Source organism: Brassica napus, chromosome C1 (genome assembly GCF_020379485.1).
Source record: "Brassica napus cultivar Da-Ae chromosome C1, Da-Ae, whole genome shotgun sequence".
In the NCBI taxonomy this organism is placed as follows: domain Eukaryota; kingdom Viridiplantae; phylum Streptophyta; class Magnoliopsida; order Brassicales; family Brassicaceae; genus Brassica; species Brassica napus.
The window spans coordinates 14675035-14697642 of NC_063444.1; the positions used below are offsets into that span (position 1 = coordinate 14675035).

Consider the following 22608-nt stretch of genomic DNA (forward strand, 5'->3'; position numbering starts at 1 on the left):
TACTACATCATTTGGATTCAGTGTCCAAAATATCTCTTGTTTGTGTTTGGATGATGCACACACAAACAAGAGATATTTTGAAGTGTGTGAGAGAGAGGTAGGATACAAAAGACTGCTTTTGTTTGGTACCTATCTCTTTTCTCTTCTCCACATATCCAAGACTTTGGGGATAAACTTTGGGATCATTGGCTGCCGTTTGGAAGTAGAAGCTATCACCCATTTGTTTATCCGAGGTTGATAATCTTCCTCAGGCTCTCCTTCTGACACGTATGTCAGAATTGTAACAGTATATTCCTTGTAGATATTATTACACCTATATAGTCAAAAGTTGCAGGGTACTTAAGGCTTTGTCTTGGCCTCCTCGTCTTCTTCAGCAAAGTCTCTCTTGCAACTCCAAAAAGCAACCATGTCTGCTTTTGTCGGCAAATACGCAGGTACGTAGCATTTAAACATGCACTCTTCTGTTTGTACTGCAGTCTCTACAGGTTCTGTCTTATGTGTCTTCTGAGTTCAGATGAGCTGATCAAGACGGCCAAGTACATTGCAACACCGGGAAAGGGAATTTTGGCGGCAGATGAGAGCACAGGAACCATTGGGAAACGATTCTCCAGCATCAATGTTGAGAACATTGAGTCCAACCGCCAAGCTCTCCGTGAGCTTCTCTTCACTTCCCCAGGCGCTCTCCCTTGCCTCTCCGGTGTTATCCTCTTCGAGGAAACCCTTTACCAGAAAACTTCTGATGGCAAGCCTTTTGTCGAGTTCCTCCAGGTCCGTTTCCTGAACTCCAGCTCGTCTTAATCACTGAGTTCAAGAGATGCAGAGTTGAAGCTCTTAATCTGATTCTTATTGTGTATCAGGAGAACGGAGTTATCCCCGGAATCAAAGTGGACAAGGGTGTGGTTGATCTAGCAGGAACCAATGGTGAGACCACTACTCAGGGTCTAGACTCGCTTGGTGCACGTTGCCAGGAGTATTACAAGGCAGGAGCCAGGTTTGCCAAATGGCGTGCTGTCCTCAAGATTGGTGCCACCGAGCCGAGCGAGCTCTCGATCCAAGAGAACGCCAAGGGGCTGGCACGTTATGCCATCATCTGCCAGGAGAACGGACTGGTCCCAATCGTCGAGCCAGAGGTTCTGACTGACGGGAGCCACGACATCAAGAAGTGTGCGGCTGTGACTGAGACGGTTCTTTCTGCCGTGTACAAGGCCTTGAACGACCACCACGTCCTCCTCGAAGGCACTCTTCTAAAACCTAACATGGTCACTCCCGGCTCAGACAGCGCTAAGGTAACAAAACCAGGCGTGGTTTGTTGAGGTTTACAAAAACTTATAATTGTTTTTCTTCCAGGTTGCACCGGAAGTGATAGCTGAGTACACAGTGAATGCTCTCCGTCGCACGGTTCCACCCGCAGTTCCAGGAATCGTGTTTCTCTCAGGAGGACAGAGCGAAGAGGAAGCAACGCAAAATCTGAACGCAATGAACAAGCTCGATCTGTTGAAGCCATGGACGCTCACATTCTCCTTTGGCCGAGCCCTCCAGCAAAGCACACTCAAGGCTTGGGGAGGTAAGAAAGAGAACGTAGCCAAAGCACAGGCCACGTTCTTGGTCAGGTGCAAGGCTAACTCGGACGCTACACTTGGGAAATACATTGCTGGGGCTTCTGGTGACTCTGCTGCCTCCGAGAGCTTGTTTGTGAAAGGATACAGTTACTAGGGCGGCGTCTGCGTTTGATACGGTTTGGGTATATCTTATATATGAATGTTTTGTTGGCGTTCGATTTGGTTTAAATGTCTGTTGGATTTGGTTTATCGTTTGACCAAATTGTGTAATGTCTTAAGTTATGTGTATTATGGATTTCTCTCCCTCTTTGTCAAAAGGCTCTTGTGATGGTTATTTTAACGTTATTTTTGGCGCCAATACATAACTGTTTGGTTCAAAAGTTCGGTGATATCCTAACAGTGGGTCCCACAGAGGAGTCTATCTTTCCCTCTTTCTTATGCATAAAACTTATAGTCACTTCCAAGTTGAGATAGTTACTTGATATTTATATTTTATGAGTTCCAACAAAGATATCTTGACTAAAAGTTCTCAAAACCAAATATTAAACTTTATATAGCATGTTTTACCAGTCTTTACTAGTGAAAGTTATTTTAGTCTAGTGGTTTAACAAAAATTTTATTAATATTTATACATCATAGGTTCCGGACTTTAAGTTTTGGCAAAGATAATTTATTAAACAATTATATAGATTAATATATAAATTTCACATGAAATATTCAATATAATACAAGTAAAACCGATCAAACATGGATCTTCATAAGACGGTGATGTGATAAATTTAAAAATTAATTTTCAAAAATTATGTATAATTTTCATTTACAGAGTCATTTATATAATATTTTTTATAATTGTAATATCATAGTAAATCTGCGTTAAAAAAAAATATTTGCTGAAGAAACAATATATACAATATAGAACAGAGACATGACTAAACCATAAGAATAAACAAAGATTAGTTCTGACAGAAAAGTATGTGTTGGCAATGATTATGATAATACAATACAAAGCTTTGATCTAAAACTTTCATATATATGACCACCAGAAAGTCTTCCCACACTACTTGAACAAACGAGAGAAGAGTTTCAATTACTTATAGCGATAATTTGAGAGTTGAAGATACAATATTACTTCAAAAATTATATACCTCATATATGAGTGACAATCACAATACTAATCGTACAAAAAATGGTGTTATATTGGCTGGAAAGTCATTGTTATATATTGAGACAGCTAGCACATGCTCATGTGGATGAGGGTGGTGTAAGGGTCCACGTTATCCACTCGCTTCTGTCTTAAGCCTCTCTTCTTATTCTTCAAAATTTCACAAATCACTACAATTAACAAACAAACAACAACAAAAACAAAACGAAATACGAATCTTTCTCGCGTATAACTCCAAATACTCCCTTCCCAATCATTCTTTTCTGTATTACCAAACTTAATTATTAGTCATTATTTCCCTTTCCCTTTAGATTTCTCTATAACAATAAATCTCATAACATAGATTTCATTGAGTTGTATGTTCATACTATATATGATACTACAGTCTTAATACTACGTCGATGTTATCATGTTGTTCTGAGAACATTACGTGCATGGATGTTATCATGTTGTTATTGTTGCATATATATTAAATTGAATGAGACCCATTTCCTAATAATATTACTGGTAGACTAGAGAATATTTATGCGTCTACATACACATGAACTCCTTGGACTCACATGTTTCATTTCATATTCAAATTTTAAAGACACGTACGACGTATTTAATTTGAAAGATAGACAACTTAATTCTCAAACTACTTCTAATCTAACTAATTTATTGATATAGGAAAAAATTACACTTTAAAATTTTTTGGAATCTTCACATGTTATTTGTCCATGATGGTTCAGTTATTAAAAAAGTTGTGGACCAAAAAACTGAAAATATCATTTATGTTAATTACGACATTTTTTTTTTTGGTAAAATTAATTAATTACGACATTTCTTTAAATTAGCAGGGTATAGTTATCCAAATATTAGATGATTTTATCCAAAAATGTATCTTTTATATGATCTGTACACAGATGTATTTCTTGAAATTTATGAAAAATACAAAATGGGTTAAGAGAGAAAATAGAAAATCAAAAGGCAATTAGTTTAGAACAAGAACATTTTAATGACATTCACATCATGTATGTGATGTATCCTCTTCATGTAACTTGTTTTACTTGAAAATTAAGATTACAGAAACAAATCTATTGCAATCATAAGACTTTTTGTTGTGACCCCAAATTGATTATACAAAAAGCTTTTCAAAATGCTTAAAGATCCAACAAAAAGATATTCACACAAACTTTTTAAATACACACACAATTCATACTTTTCACCGTTAGTATGTTTCAAACAGAGTCATCCGAGAAAGCAAATGAACAATTAGACGAACCGTGAGCGATGATGATTTTCTCATGCGATATCACCTGCGGCTCTTTGCTTCCGCAACTCCCATCTTTTATCTTATCGGTCTCCGAACGTCCAACATCAATATCCCTTATCTCCGTGAGCATTGCCACAACATCTTTCATCATAGGCCTTTCACTTGCCTTGTTGCTCACACATAGGAACGCGACCGCAAGAGTTTGAAGCATCTCATGCATAATCGTGTCGGTACGTCCATCAAGTCTCGGGTCAAGAAGCTTGCTCGGGTCTTTCTTCTCAGCTAAATGATCTCTCACCCACTTAACCAAATGTGCACCTCCTGGTAGATCCGGGTCTAAGGGATGCTTCCCGGTTAAAACCTCTAGTAATACCACTCCGTAACTATAAACATCGCTCTTCTCGGTTATACGTTGCATGGAACCATGTTCTATAAAAACAAAAATAAATTAAGAGTCGACAATCAAACAAATTTAGATAAGGGTATGTATAAGTGTTTTCAAGCTTACCCGGAGCCATATAACCATAAGAACCAGCCAAAGGAGGCCGGTTGCTCGATTTCGATGAATCAATTCCGGTATTAGCATTACCGGTTACGGTTCTTGCTAAACCGAAATCGGCTAAATAGGGCTCGAATTGGGGGCCCAATAAGACATTCATAGCTTTAACGTCACCGTGTATAATCGCGGGGAGACAATCGTGGTGGAGGTAAGCAAGCGCGTGGGCCACACCTAGCACGACGTCGTATCGAGCCTCCCAACTAACTCCTCCTCCTTTACCGGCGCTGTGAAGCCGAGAGCTCAGGCTTCCGTTGCGGAGATAATCGTAGAACAAGAGTTTCAGATTCCGATTCGAGCACCAACCAAGAAGACGCACGATGTTCCTATGACGAATCGATCCGAGAGTGTTGATCTCTGAGTTAAACGCATCGCTCTGTTCCCTCGCCCACATCTTCTTCACCGCAAGAGTCTCGCCGGAGGGAATCGCGATACGGTAAACCACCCCGGAGCTTCCCGTTCCGATCACGTTCGCCGACGTTAGATTCTTCACTATATCATCGATCGAAAAGTCGAGTTTTTGGTAAAGCGTCACGTCCCAGGAATCGATTTCCTCGTCCAGGAGTTGCTTCCCGGCGGCTCGCGCTCTGACGAGAGTGTAAACGGCTAGGAGAACGAGGACGGCGGTGACGGCGATGAGGACCGAGATGCCTAGCTTAACAGCGGAGCTACTCCGGGTCGAGGATGCTAACCCGTCGGGTCGGGTCGAGATTCCGTCGGAGATGTAAAGTCCTTTGTTAGAGGCGAGATCGGAGAGCGGGAGCTTTCTGAAGAACGGCGTGTCGGGTAATTCGCCGGAGAAGTCGTTGAAGGAGACGTTGAGTGATACGAGGTTCTGCATATCTGATAAGACGGTTAGCTTTCCCGTGAGACGGTTGTGAGAGATGTCGAGCACGCCGAGGTTTTTCAAATCGGAGAATCTCGCCGGGATTTCGCCGACGAAGGCGTTGCAGCTGAGGTTTAGTGAGATTGCTAGAGACGGGATTTGACTTAGCTCGTCTGGGATTTCTCCGGTGAAGGCGTTGTCGCCGAGGTTGAGAAGCTGTAGAGACAGACACGTGGAGATTTCTCTAGGGATGTCGCCGGAGAGTCGATTCTTTGCGAGGTTGAGCTTCGTGAGCTCCGTCAACAACCCGATTCCCGGAGGGAGAGGACCCGTGAGAGAGTTATCAGAGAAGTCGATGAACTTCAAGCTCTTCGGGAGCGTACCGAGGAAAGAACCGGAGAGACTGTTGGAGTGAAGATCAAGAAACTCGAGGCTTTCACAACCGGAGATCGCCGGAGGGATTACTCCGACGAGGCGGTTCTCGCTTAAATCAATAAAGTTTAGATTTTTCAGATTGCCCATCTCCCTTGGGATGTTCCCGGCAAGTCTGTTTCCGTTGAGTCTTAATCTATAGAGATTTGTACAGTTTCCGATCTCCGGCGGAATGACTCCGGACAAGTCGTTTGAGAGAAGAAGCAGCTTCGTGAGGTTTCGTAACTCAAAGATCTCTTTTGGTATCGAACCAGAGAGACTGTTGTAAGAGAGATCAATAGCTTGAAGCTCTCCACACTCCGAGAGACTTCCCGGGATGTTACCGGTTAACTTGTTCTGCCACGCGAAGAACATCGTCAAGCTCTTGAGATTACCCATCAGCGCCGGTATCTCGCCGGTGATGAGGTTATTATCAATTTCTAAATGCGTAAGCTTGGAACAATTCGCTAGCTCTTCAGGGATCGTTCCGGAGATTTGATTAACGCTCAGCTGAAGCTCTTGAAGATTTGTAAGGCTCCCGAAGCTCCTCGGGATGTTTCCGGTGAGGTGATTTTCAGACAAATCAATAAGCCAGAGGTCAGGGCAGTTCCCAAGCTCTGTCGGGATTTTCCCGACGAGGTTATTCTCCCATAAGAGTAAGCTCTGCAGCTTCTTTAAACCTCCAACGGTCGTAGGGATCGATCCAGATATCGAGTTCTGGTACAAGTACAGATTCTGCAGCTCCGTGCAGTGTCCAATCTCATCTGGAATCGGACCAGACAGCAGTGACGTGTAAATCGCTATTGTCTGAACGCGTTTCAGGTTTCCAATCGACGCCGGAAGTCTCCCGGAGAGGCTAGTCTCGGCGAGACCAAGCATTTTTAGATGCTCGCAGTTACCTATCTCCCAAGGAACCTCACCTCTTATATTCTTGTTCCCACCAGCACGGAAGGATTCTAGATTCTTGAGCTCTCCGATACTCTTTGGAATCTCTCCGGACAACTTGTTGTCGAAGAGCATGAGCTCCACGAGGGCCGAAAGGTTCCCAATCTCCGTCGGAATCACACCTTCGAGATTGTTCGTGTTTAAAGACAGAGTCTCTAGTTTCTTGAGCCGGAAGATTCCCACGGGGATTTCGCCGGAGAGGGAATTATCCGACAAGTCGAGTACTTTGAGCTCCGGGAAGTCTCCGATCTCCTTGGGGATTACTCCGGTGAGATTGAGTGAAGACAAAGTGAGGGAAGTAAGGGACTTGAGGCTCCGGAGAGTCGTCACCGGCGGGAAGCCTTGCAAGTCGAAGCCTTTGAGTTCTATCTCCGAAACTTCTCCTTTCTGGTTGCATTTTACGCCGGTCCAGTTGCAGGGAGATGCGTCGGCGACGTTCCAGGAGGAGAGAGTGTCGCCGGAGATGTTTAGTTGGGACTTCCATGAGAAGAGAGTTTGACCCTGTTCGTCGAGGGAGAAACAGGGGAGGAAAAAGAAACAGAGTAGGAACGGGAAGAAGGGGAGTCTGTAGATATGTGGTGGCATTGGAGAAGATGAAGATGAGGAGGAGGAAGAAGAAGAAGAAGAAGGAGAGAAGTGCGTTGGGATTGTAAAGCGAAGAACCCCATGGATTTGGGGTTTTCTTTGTTAATGGGAAATATAAATAAAACAGAGAGCAGAGAAGCAGCAGCAAAAGATGATTTGGATCCCATCCCAAAAAAGTACTTCTGCCTCTACCTTACTATTATTTTAATCTTTTTGTCGGCTTTAATCTTCTTCTTTTTTTTTCTAATTAAACTGAAAAAAAGAACACATATAGAGGCAGAAAAACTCAAAAAGATTTTTGTAATAATTTCAACTCAAATATCTTCACAAATATTGAATTTAAAATCTCATAATATATTGAAACAATGGAAATAACTAACTTCTATGAATTGTATAACTCGCAAATTGGTAATCAAATTCAAACACATAACGTAGTATATTTTATTTAAGCAATGCTATTTTAAAATTTTAGACCTAAAAAAGGCTCAAAAATGTATCATAGAGCATCAAAACATGTTCTTATCTCCAATGTGTAGAACTTTCACTCAAATCCATTAATTAGAGAGCATCATGTGATGGTCTTACCATGTGAAGAGAAGTGTTCTCCACTTTGATAAAGAAAAGTCTAACTTTGCTCATAAAATAATGTTATAATACGATGATGGACGTTCTGATTAATTTGCAAAGTTATTTAACACCACTATTTGATCCAAAAAAAAAATTTAACACCACTATATGAAATGCATATATATTGACGACAATAAGAAAATCCAACTAATCATTTTGTGTCTATGGTGAGATGAGATAAATTAACTTTAGAGAAATGATGTAAATACCTAGATGAATTGTGGCTGCAAGCGAAAAAGAAAAACAAGGAAAATATAATAATACGTATTGTTCAATGATGCAAAGTAAAAGAAAAACTAGGCTAAGCAGTACGGTCTACATTTTTTTCTTTTAACTAGACCCAGCTAACTTTTAAGTAGATAATACCGACGATTAATCTGACTCCAGATTTTCTAATGAGACCTAAATATATGGTTTCAATTACATTGCATCGTCTAGCTAGGCAGTAATTAATTAATTCCTAACAAGATTCGAATTTATGATCGATAGATTTACATAATGTCACAAGACTTCTCTCTTACCACCGTACTACACTGTTTGGCTATTCTTTGAAATATAAAATGGCAAATTAAATTGATAAAAGGAAAATTAATCACATTCAAACCGGTCATTTTTCTAAGAGTTGAGCAAAACAGTTTATTTAAAATAAAATTACCATGGTTAATCATATTACATGGTGTTTTCAAACGATTAGAGAGTAGAGTATTAGCAGTATCAAATTCGGCTACACCGTTCACCGCGAACAAAGATAAAAACTCGTGGATCTTAGAAGCGGGCACGATGAACTTTACCTTTTTATGCGATAAAGTGTTCAGCGTATTGTAAAGACACTAAACGCACCCAAGATTTTCAGCATTTAATTATACGATCGTAGTTTCATTTAAGTGTTAGTTCTAAATGGCGACATTGTGGTGTGTGAATTATAAAAATCACTATGTATAATGTGGTCCATGTGGGTTATGTTTCTATTTTGATAGAGATGATCGATGAGAAGTGGGTAAATAGTGGTTAGATCGAAAATATGATAATGTTATTAACGTAAAAGATATAGAATCCTGTATATAGATCATTTACGTTGTGTCTCTGATATATAAACTAAATAAAGTTGACGTAAACATGGAATCTTGAATAGTGAAAATTGCACATGCAAGCTAGGAATTTTTGTGAAAGATTTGATTAAAGAAAGAGAAACAATTTATTTATACCCCTGTCCCTTGCTCTCATTGTCGGTCTTTTATTTTTCTTAAAGTGGATCGACCTGCTCCAATAGATCCCTCTTACATTGGTATGCCTTATGCATCGGATATTTAATAATATCTATGTTTCATTATAAGTGTCGTTTTAGGTTTTGGCATACGGATTAAAAAACAATTAATTTTGTACATTTTCTATAAAAAAAACACTATTACCTATACACCTAACCATATTTCAACCAATAGAAAAATAAATTTTGCATAAAATTAATAAATTTTACATTGAAAATCGAAAACGACACTTATTTTGTAATGAATTTTTTTTTCTAAAACGACACTTAATATGAAACGGAGGGAGTAATTGTTTTCTTTTCAAAACTGCAATGTAATTAGATTTAAGACCTACATATTTGCAACGGGTTTAAGAAACACTTACACTAGAATTTGATTAAGAAGAGGGAAATTGGTTTTAATTTTAGGGTAACGGGTCAAGCAATTTATTTATATATATAAGAGCTAAGGCACATGACAGAGAAAGGTCATGTGCATGTATATATTAAATATGTATAATACTAAAAGTCGTTTGTATATGTATATACAAAGATATAAAGTGGGAGAGCTGGAAGTTCGATTCGAGTAGATGCCAATTTGTTTTGGTTACATACTACTCCTCTTTCTGTTTTATAATATATAATGTTTTGTCTCAATATACATATATTCAGAAATTACTTTTTAAAAAATATATAAAATATAATCTAAAATGGTTTCATCTTATTATAAACAAAGACAGTGAAAATATAATTAGTAGACATGAATGAGGATGCATATGAGATATCTAACTTACATTACAATGTTACATAATAAGAAAAATAACATATTTTGTATGGAAAAATAATAAGTTAATAACATGTTTGTTCTATAACAACTTCTTAAATTGTTTGTCCATAAAAAATCATGGGTGAAGCATCCTAATATCCTTTCATTTGTGTAGGGTTTAACTCATGATATAAACCATGCATAGTTAAGGATTGAGTAAAACCATTAGAAGTTCTTAGCATATGTACACACACAACTTTAAAACTAATTAAGTATACAGTTTGCGGAAACAAAGAAAGAAATGGTCATTGGCAGAAATAAAAAGATGGGGAAAAGAATAAAAGAACAAAAAAGAACAAACAAGAAGGAAGTAAAGAGAACAAAATGAGAAAAGACAAGGCACTCCAACTGTACTTCAGCCAAATGAGTGAAACATTTCTTTCACAAATCTTATGATTATCGTTATTGATGGTCCCTGTTTGTTGGGTGACAAGACCCTTTCATCCAAACATTATTCCTAAATTCTCTACATTAATATATATCCAGCAAGCCTATTATTAATGATGTGATTACATTTATTTGTGCTATAGGTACCATGTCACCATATATCGGGTTTGTTTTCGGATCGAAACTGGCCAGCACGAATCATATCAGTTTCAACCGTAATTCTAAGAAAAATCGGTTTGGGTTGTTAGTGTAATTCTAAGAAAACAATTTTTAATAGATGTATAAATGCAGGTTTTAAACTTTAAATTTTAATTCTATTTTTAAATTTGCCACAGATAGTTTTTTTTTTAAATTAGACATATATAGATGAAACTATTAACTTTTAAAACTATATGATTGTTTCTTTAAATATATTGTTAATACTATTTTTGTAAACAGTGTCTAGAAATAATTGAAGACCGGGTGATTGTGGTCAAGTGGTAAGGAGACGGGGCTGTGACGCTAACACGTTTCAGATTGGATCCACCTGCTGCGCGAAATTAAGTTACAATTATCCTGGTCACTTAACATGAATATGGGCCTATGTTTTAGGGCCCATTTGAATACCCGGAGAGAAAGTGTATTCGTGGGCTGCACCTCCCATTGGAGATTAGTCTGGGCTTCTCCATGGACATGGGATACTCCCAGGTTAATAAAAAAATAATAATAATAATTGAAGACAATACCGAAGGTAACAAGTATGTTTGTATGTATATATATAACTTATTTTGGTCAAAGAAAAGATCTGGATCAAGCTGCTTTGGTATTTTCAGTGATCATCATCAATACGTACCTCGATCGTAGGTCGGAACTGATCATTGTATCTTCTTATGTTTACATGTCTCTGGTCCTACTGTAATTGTTCTGCTTCATCAATGAAATTTCATAGACGAATATATAACACTTATAGGTGACTAAGGAAAATGGATCTAACATGTGAACCACAATACACAACAATGTTGAAGATAAAAAGTTGCATACACACCAAGGAATAATACGACGATAGTGGCGCAAATATACAAACATGTGGTCAACTGCAACCGATCGTAGCGCTATATTTATCGTCTAGGCTAGGTAACACATGGTCACAATTACCAAGACGATAACGATCTCATTTACCATTAATATGCGCATAGAAAGGTTAACTGTTTGCCAAACTAGACATTAAGGACAATCACACTTCACCTCCAAATTAAGGACTCGAACATGCAAAGAGGGCTGAATAATCTACGAGAGATACCGACACAATAGCTCAAGTTTCATTTTAAATGTGATAAATGGTCATTAAATGTGTAGTAAAGCATGTCAGAATTAAGACATTGTACAATTGATATTTAGAGATTGCATTCAATGCAGCTGAATGAATCCCCACCCGATGGAACTGATACACGTTGCATGTGTCCACAATACCATCAAAATGAAAGATGACCAAAGGTCATTTGTGCCGCAAAGAACCAAAGGAGCACCGAATCAACATATTTTGCTATATTAAATCACACTGTATTTACTTACATGCATAACTTTTTCATAACTATATGTGATCATCCACTAAATCCCACGAACTAAAAAAACACCCTTCGAAAGACAAATTGTAGAAAGAATCCAGTATGAAGCCACAAGTAATCTAAAATCTGTTGTTCAACTTATGTTTCTTCAACCCATCATATTACTACCGGATTACTCAAACACTTGAGAATCCTCATAAAACCTACTCAAATGATGTTCCTAAGATGCATTGCCGATTCTGGGCCCAGCGAAATATTATTTTTGATTCCCAAAGAATTTAAAATTAATATATATAGATACATACCCCTAATTTATATATAAATATAAATCCTGATGTGCTCTTTGTGAAAAAAATTATATATAAATATTTTATTAAATATTACTACCTGTTTTTCTTAACAACATGTTTGTTGTAATTTATGATTCATGTAATATGTTTACAATGATTTGAAATCAATAAAATTAGATGTTATAAAAAAAATATTTTATTAAATAATTTGATCTCAAAAATTTTAGATTTAATCCTGGATCAACAATTTATTTTTGTACATTGTCATTTTTCAGGTCCACCACTTCGAAAAGCTGGGTTTCCAAGCCTATAGTGTGGGAAACAAGTAATACAATATCTTATCTAGTTTGCTTCCCATATGACTTACAAAACACTTAATATATTTTGATTCAATATGAAATTTTACGTTAGAAACTAGTCTATTTGGGTACTCTTGAATATCCGTAATGAAATATGTAAATCGGATGATGAGACTACCACTGATAATAATAAATAGCAAAAGCTTCAATGCTGATAGTAGATGAAGACAAATGTAACAAGATCTAGATCTAACCACGATTCAATTAGGTCAGAGATCTCACCACATGCAATAGAGGAAGTATATACATAAAAGATAGCTAACCTCTGTTAAGTGGCTCGATCAGATTTAAGTGAGTGAGAATTAGTAAAAGCTGTTGGATCTAACCAAGAATATGATGGGTTAATTAATTATATTATAATAGAAGGTTTTGTCAGTATACTTTCAGTTTTTATTTAACTTATTTTTCTTGATAAAGAATGGTCCATTGTGAGGGTATTCAGCGGCAGAAACAGTCCAAGAATGTAGTGGCAGTATTGCACATCAGAAGTGTGAAATGAAGTGGGCACTTCGTCCAAATAATATATGGATCTCGTGATCCAATGAATATAAATTTAGTACGTTATATAATTATAAATTTTTTAATTATAATATATTTTCAATTGCTTTCAGCTTGAATCATCAAATATATTTTGCTTCACAAATGCATTTAGGTTTATATACAGTGGGCTTTTAAAAATATATGTGGATATTTAGCTTTATTGTTACCTGAATTTTCTTCTAATTTTTGCTAGCTTATCTTTGAAAATTGTTTTTAATAGATCGAAATCGAATGTTCAAAAACAAAAAAAAAATAGATCGAAATTGATATTAACTTTAAGCACGACATACAAGCCTTCTCGTCAATCAAATGCAAATATATTTGCAAGCCTTTTTCAGTGTTCTTGTCAAAATTTTCAGCTTTTCCCAACTTTCCGCTTGAAATTTCTCCTTTATTTCCTGCTTTTAAAATCTGTGCCTAACCATGAAAAATTAATTAAGATGTTTCAGCCTTTTAAAAGGCCTTTTTCATTTTAAAATTGTTATACAGCCACGGGTTTCTTAGATTAGAGAAAGCAAAAGCAATATGTTTAAGTTTCAAGAATTGTACTGATTTTTTTTTTTTTTGTAACATAAGAATTGTACTGATTAAAACAATAATCTTATGTCTTAATTTTAATTAGCATTGCTTAGTGGAGAAGATGAGCTTTTGCTTTCAACTAATCTTCCTCTCTCAAAAGCTTTAGTTTAATGAAACTAAAGGGTCACTGATGTTTACACAATAAATATCAAACAATACGTCATGCAAACAATACATGCAGTGTAAGGTGTAGATTTGAGGTCAAATGTTCTTGCTCTATTGTTTCCGTATTTTCAGGAATTGGGTTTCCCGCTCACTGAACAATTATATACCCAATAAGCAAATAGACCAAGAATTTTACTATTTTCTTATCATATGATTTTGATTGATGGAATAGAACTTCTGGCCTAAGAGCATTGGGTTCACATGATTTTTTTAATATTTTTTTGTGGTTCCATGAATAGTTATGAACCTGTATTTGTCTTTTTCTGTATTGGTGAATCTAAAGAAACAGTTCATAAGACTAAAATAATAATATTTTTTTTTTAAATTCAAATTATTCAGAATACATGAATAAAATATTAAAAATATTATTAAATTTGTGAAAACTATTTATTCAATACATTAAAGGGCTTTTTGCAGAATTGACCTATAACTTAAAGTCAAACACAAAACTAACCTCTTTTTTTTTAAATTGGTTTTGCCCTATTCACCCCACAAGTTCATATAATTTACGAAAATGCCATTAATTTTTTTTTTTTTTTTTTTTTCCGAAAATGATAATTTTACTCTCTCACCCTCATCATCTTCAAGTAATTACAAGATTGCCATTGTCATCAATACCACAACCACCATGAACAACCAATTTGAATCTCTTAATGCTCCCAAAATCGATTTATCCTTCTTCTTTTTTCATTCTTGTGAACTAAACACAACATATCTCTCACTTTCTCTCCACAATGAGCTAAAAAAACCCAAGATTTTGATTCTAAATTTTTTTATGGTTCATAGAGTCATAGAAGCTAACGATTCTGGGTGGGTTACTTTCGTTTGTGATTCTGTGTGCTTGGAGAAGCCTTATGTATGCTAAGGAACTTATCTCACCAATTTAAGGTATGACATCGAGTTTTTTTCCAGATCTGTTCGTCAGACGACTTACTTGGGAAGTCGTCTGGCTGTAGACAACTTACCTGGAAGTCGTCTGGTCAACGCAGAGGTTATTTTTGCAATTGACTTTGAAATCTTTAACCTGAGACGACTGAAAGTTAAGTCGTCTGTTTTTGTTTGGTTTCAAAAAAATTTTCAAAGAACCTAGACGACTTACATTTCAGTCGTCATAGGTTAGTTTTGCATTTGACTGGATAATTTCAGAAGTTTGACTTCCCCAGACGCCTTACATTTCAGTCGTCTGGCGAAAATTAAAATAATAATATTTTTTAAAAAGTAGACGACTTACAGTTAAGTCGTCATAGGTTAGTTTTGCAATTGAAAAAAAAACTTCAAAATTTAATTATACACAGACGACTTATACTTCAGTCGTCCACGAGACGACTTACTTGTAAGTCGTCCAGGATTTTTTTCCGAGATTCTGGTCAAACCTCGTAAATCCTCGACGACTTACATTTCAGTCGTCTCGTGGACGACTGAATTATAAGTCGTCTGTATATAATTAAATCTTGAAGTTTTTTTTTTCAATTGCAAAACTAACCTATGACGACTTAACTGTAAGTCGTCTACTTTTAAAAAAATATTATTATTTTAATTTTCACTAGACGACTGAAATGTAAGTCGTCCAGAAAAGTCAAACTTCTGAAATAATCCAGTCAAATGCAAAACTAACCTATGACGACTGAAATGTAAGTCGTCTAGCTTTTTTGGAGTTTTTTTTTAGCCAAACAATAGTAGACGACTTATTTTTCAGTCGTCCGAAATAACAGATTTCAAAGTCAATTGCAAAAATAACCTCTGCGTTGACCAGACGACGTATAGTTTAATCGTCTGGACAACTTAGATTGAAGTCGTCTGCGTCTTCTCCTCTAATTTTTAAGTCTTCTACGTTAGTTTTTGAATAACTTGTATTTTTAAGAGTGATAAGTAACTTCAAGATATGTAAAACTCATATTTACAAAATATGTTCTCTCCCTTAGTTTTACTAAATTTGACTAAGTTTTTCAACGCAAACTTATAATAAAATATGATATGCTTTGACTAGTTACTATTGTTTGTTTCCATCTCTTAAGTATTATTGTTATAGACAATAATGATGACTATTGTTATGAGTTGGAAGAAGAGTTAAAATACTTCTTAAAATGTTGTATCAATATAAAGCTACCAACATTCTTGTTTATTAAGATGAGAAAAAGGCCATTGGAGTTTATTATTGCATATGAGAGATCCAAAGATAAGAAAAAGGCTACTGAAGTCTATTATTTTATTGATTTGTAAATGTGTAAACACATTGTTAGCACATTTAATACATCCTGGAAAACATTATTACTGATTTTACAAAAAAATCACAACTAAAAGAGTAGACATGCAATTCACAAAACAGACCACAAACAAAACTATTATAGATCATTCCTCTACAAAGACAAGCTTGGATTCCACTTGAGTAGACAAGACCACACGACTTTTAAGAAGTCCAGACGACTTCTAAGAAGTCCAGACGACTTCCAGGAAGTTCAGACGACTTTGTCAGAAGACTTTTAGGAAGTTCAGACGACTTCCAGACGACTTTACAGGAAGTCCAGACGACTTTACAGGAAGTCCAGACGACTTTGTCAGAAGACTTCCAAGAAGTCCAAACGACTTCCAGACGACTTCTAGACGACTAACAGGTAAGTCGTCCCAGAAGTCTTCCAGATCTGAAAAACCTGCATATTAAATCCAGATCTGAAAAACCTTCATATCCAAAAACGTTCAAATGGCTTAAAAACAGAAAAATGAGTGAAAGATTAGATAAATCTACCTTTACAGAACACACAAAAATACATATCTAAAAATAATAGATCTACCTTTAAGTTAGTGGAAGATGAGTACCATCTAATTAAAAACCTGCAAAAAAGATAGATTAGTAAGAAAGACATGAGACAAAACTGGAAAATTCATATAAAGTTTGGTGTTTTCAAGTCAAAGAGATTAGAGTGGGTTTGGAGAGTTTTAGTTTGGGAAAAAAGTAAGAACTTTATACAACAGGAAGCTACCAAATGAAGAAAAATCAGACATAAGAACTTACCAAAACGCTCAGATCTATTATGAAAAGGAGACTTCGTCAGAAGACTTCCATGAAGTCCAGACGACTTCCTGGAAGTCCAGACGACTTTGTCAGACGACTTTGTCAGAAGACTTCCAAGAAGTCCAGACGACTTCCAGACGACTAACAGGTAAGTCGTCCAAGAAGTCTTCCAGATCTGAAAAACCTGCATATCAAATCCAGATCTGAAAAACCTGAATATCCAAAAACGTTCAAATGACTTAAAATAGAGAAAACGAGTGGAAGATTAGATAAATCTACATTTATAGAACACACAAAAATACATATCTAAAATTAATAGATTTACCTTTAAATAAGTGGAAGATGAGTACCATTTGATTAAAAACCTGCAAAAGAGATAGATTAGTAAGAAATACATGAGACAAAACTGAAAAAATTCATATAAAGTTTGGTGTTTTCAAGTCAAAGAGATTAGAGAGAGGTTGGAGAGTTTAGGAATGATGAACATTACATTTTTGTTGCAGCCATTTGAGAGGAGGAGAGAGAATGTGTAAATTTTTCTTTATATAGGGAGATAAAAAATCCAATTAGGTTAAATATTTTTGACTCAGACGACTTCCTGGACGACTTACATTTCAGTCGTCTGGTAAAGAAATTAAAACAGACGACTTACATGTAAGTCGTCCAGAAGAGTTTAATATTTTTAGCGTGAAATTAAATATTTTTAGCGGGAAACTAAAATAGAAGACTTTCCAGACGACTTACTTGTAAGTCGTCTGGTTTAAATTATTTAAGCGGGAAAATAATTTTTTTAAAAAAATTTAGGCGGGAAAATTTGGACGACTTACATGTAAGTCGTCTGTTTTAATTTCTTCACCAGACGACTGAAATGTAAGTCGTCCGAGTAAAATGATCCGGTTAGGTTAAAACGTACATTGGTAAAATTAAAGGTTCGGTACGATGTGGACGACTGAAATATACGTCATCCGAGTAAATTATTCAACAGACGACTGAAATATAAGTCTTCCACACCCTAAACATAACCCCTAAACTTAATTATCTAATTAAAGACTTCATAAAATCAAATCAAACTTGAAAAGTATTTACTATACACATAAATAAACAAATATAGGTGAAAACTAATTTTTGAAAAAAAACATTTTAGTTTTCCAAAATCTAACCCTAACAATACATACAATAGTACAACATATGTTTGCCAAACTCCTAAACTAAAGTATTTCATGATTCACTACTTCCACTCATCTATCTTCAAAACAAATCAATTTTATCATATCTTAATTTATATCACTTAAAACTGTTTATAATTACTTGATTTTTATTTTTCACGCATCAAAATATTTTTTTACAAGATTTATAAATTTTTTTTAAAATAAACCGGTACCAGACAACTTACACTTCAGTCGTCCAGACGACTTCCAACATCTCAGACGACTCAGACGATTTACTAGGGCTATATTCGTAAAAATGACTTCTGTTTTTTTGTTTGGTCACAAAGGGCTGAGCTGTAATTTCACTAGGCTTTTAGGTTAGTTTTGCATTTGATTCAAGTTTGGGTATAGGTTTGGGGTTAAAATCAAGTTGTGGGTTAGTTTTGGCAAAAACCCCTACATTAAAAGAGTAGATTACATAAATTGAGAAATTGAAAAATATACAAAGCTTATTCATCTTCATCACCAAACTTTTGCCAAATATTTTCCATTAAATCAGCTTTCAAACGAGCATGCTTCTCTTGATCTTGAACTTCTCTGCGCATGCCTAACATATCACCAGCTTGAATACTTTCTCTGCTTGTCACCTTTGAACTTCTGCTTGACTCTCCTGATTCGAACTCAGAAGTATTTATTTGAGCGTATCCGTGTCGTTCGTTCTCTACTATCATATTGTGCAATATGACACAAGTTCTCATTATCTTACCTATCTTTTCCTTGTCCCATTGTAGAGCTGAGTTTTTAACAATTGCAAACCTCGACTGTAATACTCCAAAAGCTCGTTCGACATCTTTTCTGGCGGATTCTTGCCTTTGTGCAAATTTCTCGGCTTTAGGACCTTGAGGAAGTGGGATGGATTGGATAAATGTTGACCAGTTTGGATAAATTCCGTCAGTAAGATAGTAGTCCATACGATAAGTGTGGTTGTTGACCTTGAACTTAACTTTAGGCGCTCGACCATGTAAGATGTCATCAAAAACAGGTGACCGATCAAGAACATTGATATCGCTGAGTGTACCTGGTAAGCCGAAAAATGTGTGCCATATCCAAAGATCTTGTGATGCCACGGCTTCTAAGACAATTGTCGGCTTTCCTGAACCCCGGGTGAACTGACCTTTCCAAGCCGTTGGGCAGTTTTTCCACTCCCAATGCATACAGTCGATGCTGCCTATCATTCCCGGAAACCCCCGTACCTCTCCAACATCGAGTAATCGTTGAAGATCCTCGGCTGTAGGGCTTCGTAGATATTCATCTCCAAACAATAGTATTATTGCATCAGTGAAATTTACCAAACATAAACGTGTTGTACTGTCACCAAGTCGGAGATATTCGTCATATGTATCTCCCGATTGACCATATGCCAGCATACGTATAGCTGCCGTACACTTTTGAAGTGGAGATAGCCTGTTCCTTCCGCAAGCACTTCGTCTTTGCTGAAAGTATGGAACTTCATTACTTATATGTTCCACAATGCGAAGGAACAATGATTTGTTCATTCGAAAACGCCTCCTAAACATTTCCGGTGGGTATGTAAGATTATCATTGAAATAATCGTTCCACAGCTGATTGTGTCCTTGTTCCCGAGCTCTTTTGATATAAGCCCGTCTTTTGGACTTGTTGGGGTGACCATGAATCACTGAGTCGATGTAATTATCAACAACTTGGTCGACCATTTCTTCTAAAGCTTCATCAACTTCATCACTTGATGAGGAAGACATTGGTGGGTTTTTTTTTTTCCTAAAAAAGAAAAGGAGATTTGTAACTACAATTTCATTAATTGTACATATTTCTATATTTCTATAATTCTATTATATGATCTTCTATCAAAATCTTTTTTTTTTTGCATTATTCTCTCATATTTTTTCATAAACTTCATCACTTTATTGTTTTTCATCATCCTATTATATCAATTTTTTTCATTATTCTCTCATAATTTTCCATTATTTTACATTTTGTATCTAATAAATTGTACATATTTTTTTATTATTCTCTCATAATTTTCCAATTTATTTCATTTTGTATCTAAATCTATTGGATTTTCAATTTTTATCATCTAAAAAATTGTACATATTTCTATTATTCTATCAATGTTTCACTTACCTTGATACCTTGAAGAAAGAAGGTTGAAGAGTTCTTTTGGTTGGAAGCTTCAAGGTTGTTGTTTGAGCAGCACGATGATAAAGAATGTTGTTGAAGTGTGTTGTTACAGAAGATAGATGGTTTAGATGATTGTGGTAAGAAAGAACTTGTTGTTGCTTTTATTATAGTGAAATGGTTGGAAGCTTGAAGTTTGTTGTCGCTTTTATTGTAGTGAAATGGGACAAACAAGAGAAGAGAAGTAAGAGAGAAACAAGTTTGTTGTGCTTATAAAGTTAGGAACACATAGTTTATATAGAGACATACATCAAGTTTACATCCGTGAATCAATGTTACAACAAAACCAAAAGAAATGTAGACATAGTACATCCGTGACTGAAGTGTAGCATGAAACAAAAGACTACACTTTCACCTACTACCCGCGACATATAGAAACAAAGAAAAGACACCTTCACCTGCAACACCTTCCCACCCGAGACCTGCTAGACTGTGTCCTTTAAACCCGTGACCTGCAGAAGAAAAGACAAGATTTTCAATCAACCAAAATAACAAGATTTGAAGCTATACGACTCAATCAAATTAATAAACATTCAAGCAAGCAAAACTACTTAACTGACCAACTAAAGCATTTCTAAGATGAGTTTAGTCTTAAGAGCAATTTCTTGATCAGAAAGTGTTTCCACTTTCTTGGCTAGGAGGCGATCAAGTATCTTTTGTCTAGAAATGGTATTTTTCTGAGCTAGGATGCTATGGATTTGATCAAAAGCTGCCTCGTTCGGCTTCTTTCGCTTCGCTGCTTTGCTGGCCTTAACCCCGGGCGGCCTCACCTCTTCCTCCTCAGGCACCACCTCCGCATCAGCTTCCTGCCTCTTCTCCTTCGAGATAGCGTGTGATCTCCATTTCTGATCGAACCTCAGTTCTCTCCAGCAGTGTTCAAGCTGGAACTTCACTTTGTAGTCATTGAAAAAGATGTCATGTGCCGCCTTCATGACATCATTCTCACTGTGGCCACTCGCCTGTTCCTTCAACGCCGCCTCATGGCACCCCACAAATTTACAAACCTGCTCATTCACTCTTCCCCACCTCTGCTTACACTGACCCCACTCCCTAGGAGCAGAGCCACTCAGCTGAGGACTCGTATTGAAATACCCCTCTATACGCTTCCAAAACGAGCCTAACTTCTGTTCATTATTGACGATATATGGGATCCTTGCTGGTGTTCAACCAAGCACTGATCAACACAAGGTCTTCTTTGGTAGTCCAATTTCTTCTTTCCGCAGGCTTAACTAACCCGGGAGAGTTAACACCTGGCTCAGCAGAGTCTACGTCTATTGGTGGACTGCTCTGCGAAGCTAACAGGTTAACAAACCCGGTAGAGTTAAGGGGAAAAGGGTCCATGTTTCGGGTGTTTTGGTTACGGGTGTTTTGGTTTTGTGTGCTGTTTAGATGTTTGTGTTAATTTTAGGGTGGAGTTACTATGTTTTTAAACTACATTTTACGTTTCAAAAGGTAGAAATTAAACTACCTCTACCAACCAAAATTCGTTACAGACCAAGAGCACAACTACTAGATACCTATGAGAAGTCAATACACATCAAATCAGGCGAAACAATTAACTGCTCCTAAGTACAATTTAAATTAATTACAGCAACCAACCAACAGATAATTAATGTGCTTGTACTTCTAGTTATAGTTCTAGTTCTAATTCAACTTCTACTTATAGTTCTAGTTCTAGTTCTAATTCTAGCTCTACTTATAGTTGTAGTTCTAATTCTAGTTCTAATTCTACTTCTACTTCTACTTATAGTTCTAGTTCTAGTTCTAATTCAAGCGAGAGATAGCAATCAGAAGCAATATAGTTTAGCTGAGGCTAACCTTTGGCTGTCAATCGAAGCAGACCCTCTCGAGGGTATCGACATGCACACTGAGGTCAGAGACCTGCTCATTGAGGTCAGAGACCTGGTCATTGAGGACAGAGACCTACTGATTGAGGATTTTAACCTGTTCCTGGACATGGGAAAAAGAAAGAAGAATTGTGTTAGTCAGTTTTATAAAAATAGAAAAATACACTAAAGCGATGAAACAGCTAACAATGTATCACTAACCTCGACTGACTCAATCTGTTTACTGAGATTCGAGACCCCCATCATCACCTCCTCAGCCTCCTCCACCCGTTTAGTCAGCCTCTCGAGCTCCTCCTGCACACCTATCACCCAAAGCTGACGATAATGGAACCCATCAGCCTTGGTTACAACATAAAAACAGTCAGAGTCTTAAAGTATAAAACTTATACTATAGCTCGTGAAAGTGATATACAAACAAAAACATCATTGATTTTACCTCGTAGTTTTTGCAGGTGAAGAACCGCTTCCCGGAGAGAGTGTCGTAGTCCTCCTTCCCGGCAACCTCGTTAATGACTCTCCCACCACACGGA

General features: G+C 36.6%; 3 protein-coding genes across 3 annotated transcripts; 1 reads left to right on the forward strand and 2 right to left on the reverse strand.

The window, feature by feature from the left end:
• The first annotated feature begins 215 nt into the window (after nucleotides 1-215).
• LOC106428297 (fructose-bisphosphate aldolase 5, cytosolic) lies at nucleotides 216-1917 on the forward strand. The gene is made up of 5 exons (XM_013869037.3): nucleotides 216-233; nucleotides 335-434; nucleotides 515-768; nucleotides 858-1286; nucleotides 1348-1917. Exons 2-5 carry the CDS (start codon nucleotides 407-409, stop codon nucleotides 1711-1713), a joined length of 1077 nt encoding a protein of 358 aa, XP_013724491.1. The 5' UTR covers nucleotides 216-233; nucleotides 335-406; the 3' UTR covers nucleotides 1714-1917.
• A 1866-nt stretch (nucleotides 1918-3783) lies between these two features.
• Nucleotides 3784-8265, reverse strand: LOC106428306 (LRR receptor-like serine/threonine-protein kinase RGI3). The gene is made up of 2 exons (XM_022694788.2): nucleotides 4485-8265; nucleotides 3784-4405 (listed from the first exon to the last, which is right to left on the reverse strand). The coding sequence occupies exons 1-2, from the start codon at nucleotides 7297-7299 to the stop codon at nucleotides 3942-3944; spliced, it is 3279 nt and encodes a 1092-aa protein (XP_022550509.1). The 5' UTR covers nucleotides 7300-8265; the 3' UTR covers nucleotides 3784-3941.
• A 12529-nt stretch (nucleotides 8266-20794) lies between these two features.
• LOC106428269 (glutathione S-transferase T2-like) lies at nucleotides 20795-21572 on the reverse strand. Its single transcript, XM_013869015.1, has 2 exons — nucleotides 21482-21572; nucleotides 20795-21387 (listed from the first exon to the last, which is right to left on the reverse strand). Exons 1-2 carry the CDS (start codon nucleotides 21570-21572, stop codon nucleotides 20795-20797), a joined length of 684 nt encoding a protein of 227 aa, XP_013724469.1.
• Nucleotides 21573-22608: the final 1036 nt, after the last annotated feature.

What these genes read in the sequence shown, in the direction of transcription:
- LOC106428297 (XM_013869037.3), top strand. Translation starts at nt 407, where the DNA reads ATGTCTGCTTTTGTCGGCAAATACGCAG. An exon ending in TTTTGTCGGCAAATACGCAG is followed by an intron (nt 435 to 514) that starts GTACGTAGCATT and finishes TTCTGAGTTCAG; the next exon opens with ATGAGCTGATCAAGACGGCC. An exon ending in CTTTTGTCGAGTTCCTCCAG is followed by an intron (nt 769 to 857) that starts GTCCGTTTCCTG and finishes ATTGTGTATCAG; the next exon opens with GAGAACGGAGTTATCCCCGG.
- LOC106428306 (XM_022694788.2), bottom strand. Translation starts at nt 7,299, where the DNA reads ATGCCACCACATATCTACAGACTCCCCTTCTTCCCGTTCCTACTCTGT. An exon ending in TTATGGTTATATGGCTCCGG is followed by an intron (nt 4,406 to 4,484) that starts GTAAGCTTGAAA and finishes TTGTTTTTATAG; the next exon opens with AACATGGTTCCATGCAACGT.
- LOC106428269 (XM_013869015.1), bottom strand. Translation starts at nt 21,572, where the DNA reads ATGGACCCTTTTCCCCTTAACTCTACCGGGTTTGTTAACCTGTTAGCT. An exon ending in CGTAGACTCTGCTGAGCCAG is followed by an intron (nt 21,388 to 21,481) that starts GTGTTAACTCTC and finishes GTTGAACACCAG; the next exon opens with CAAGGATCCCATATATCGTC.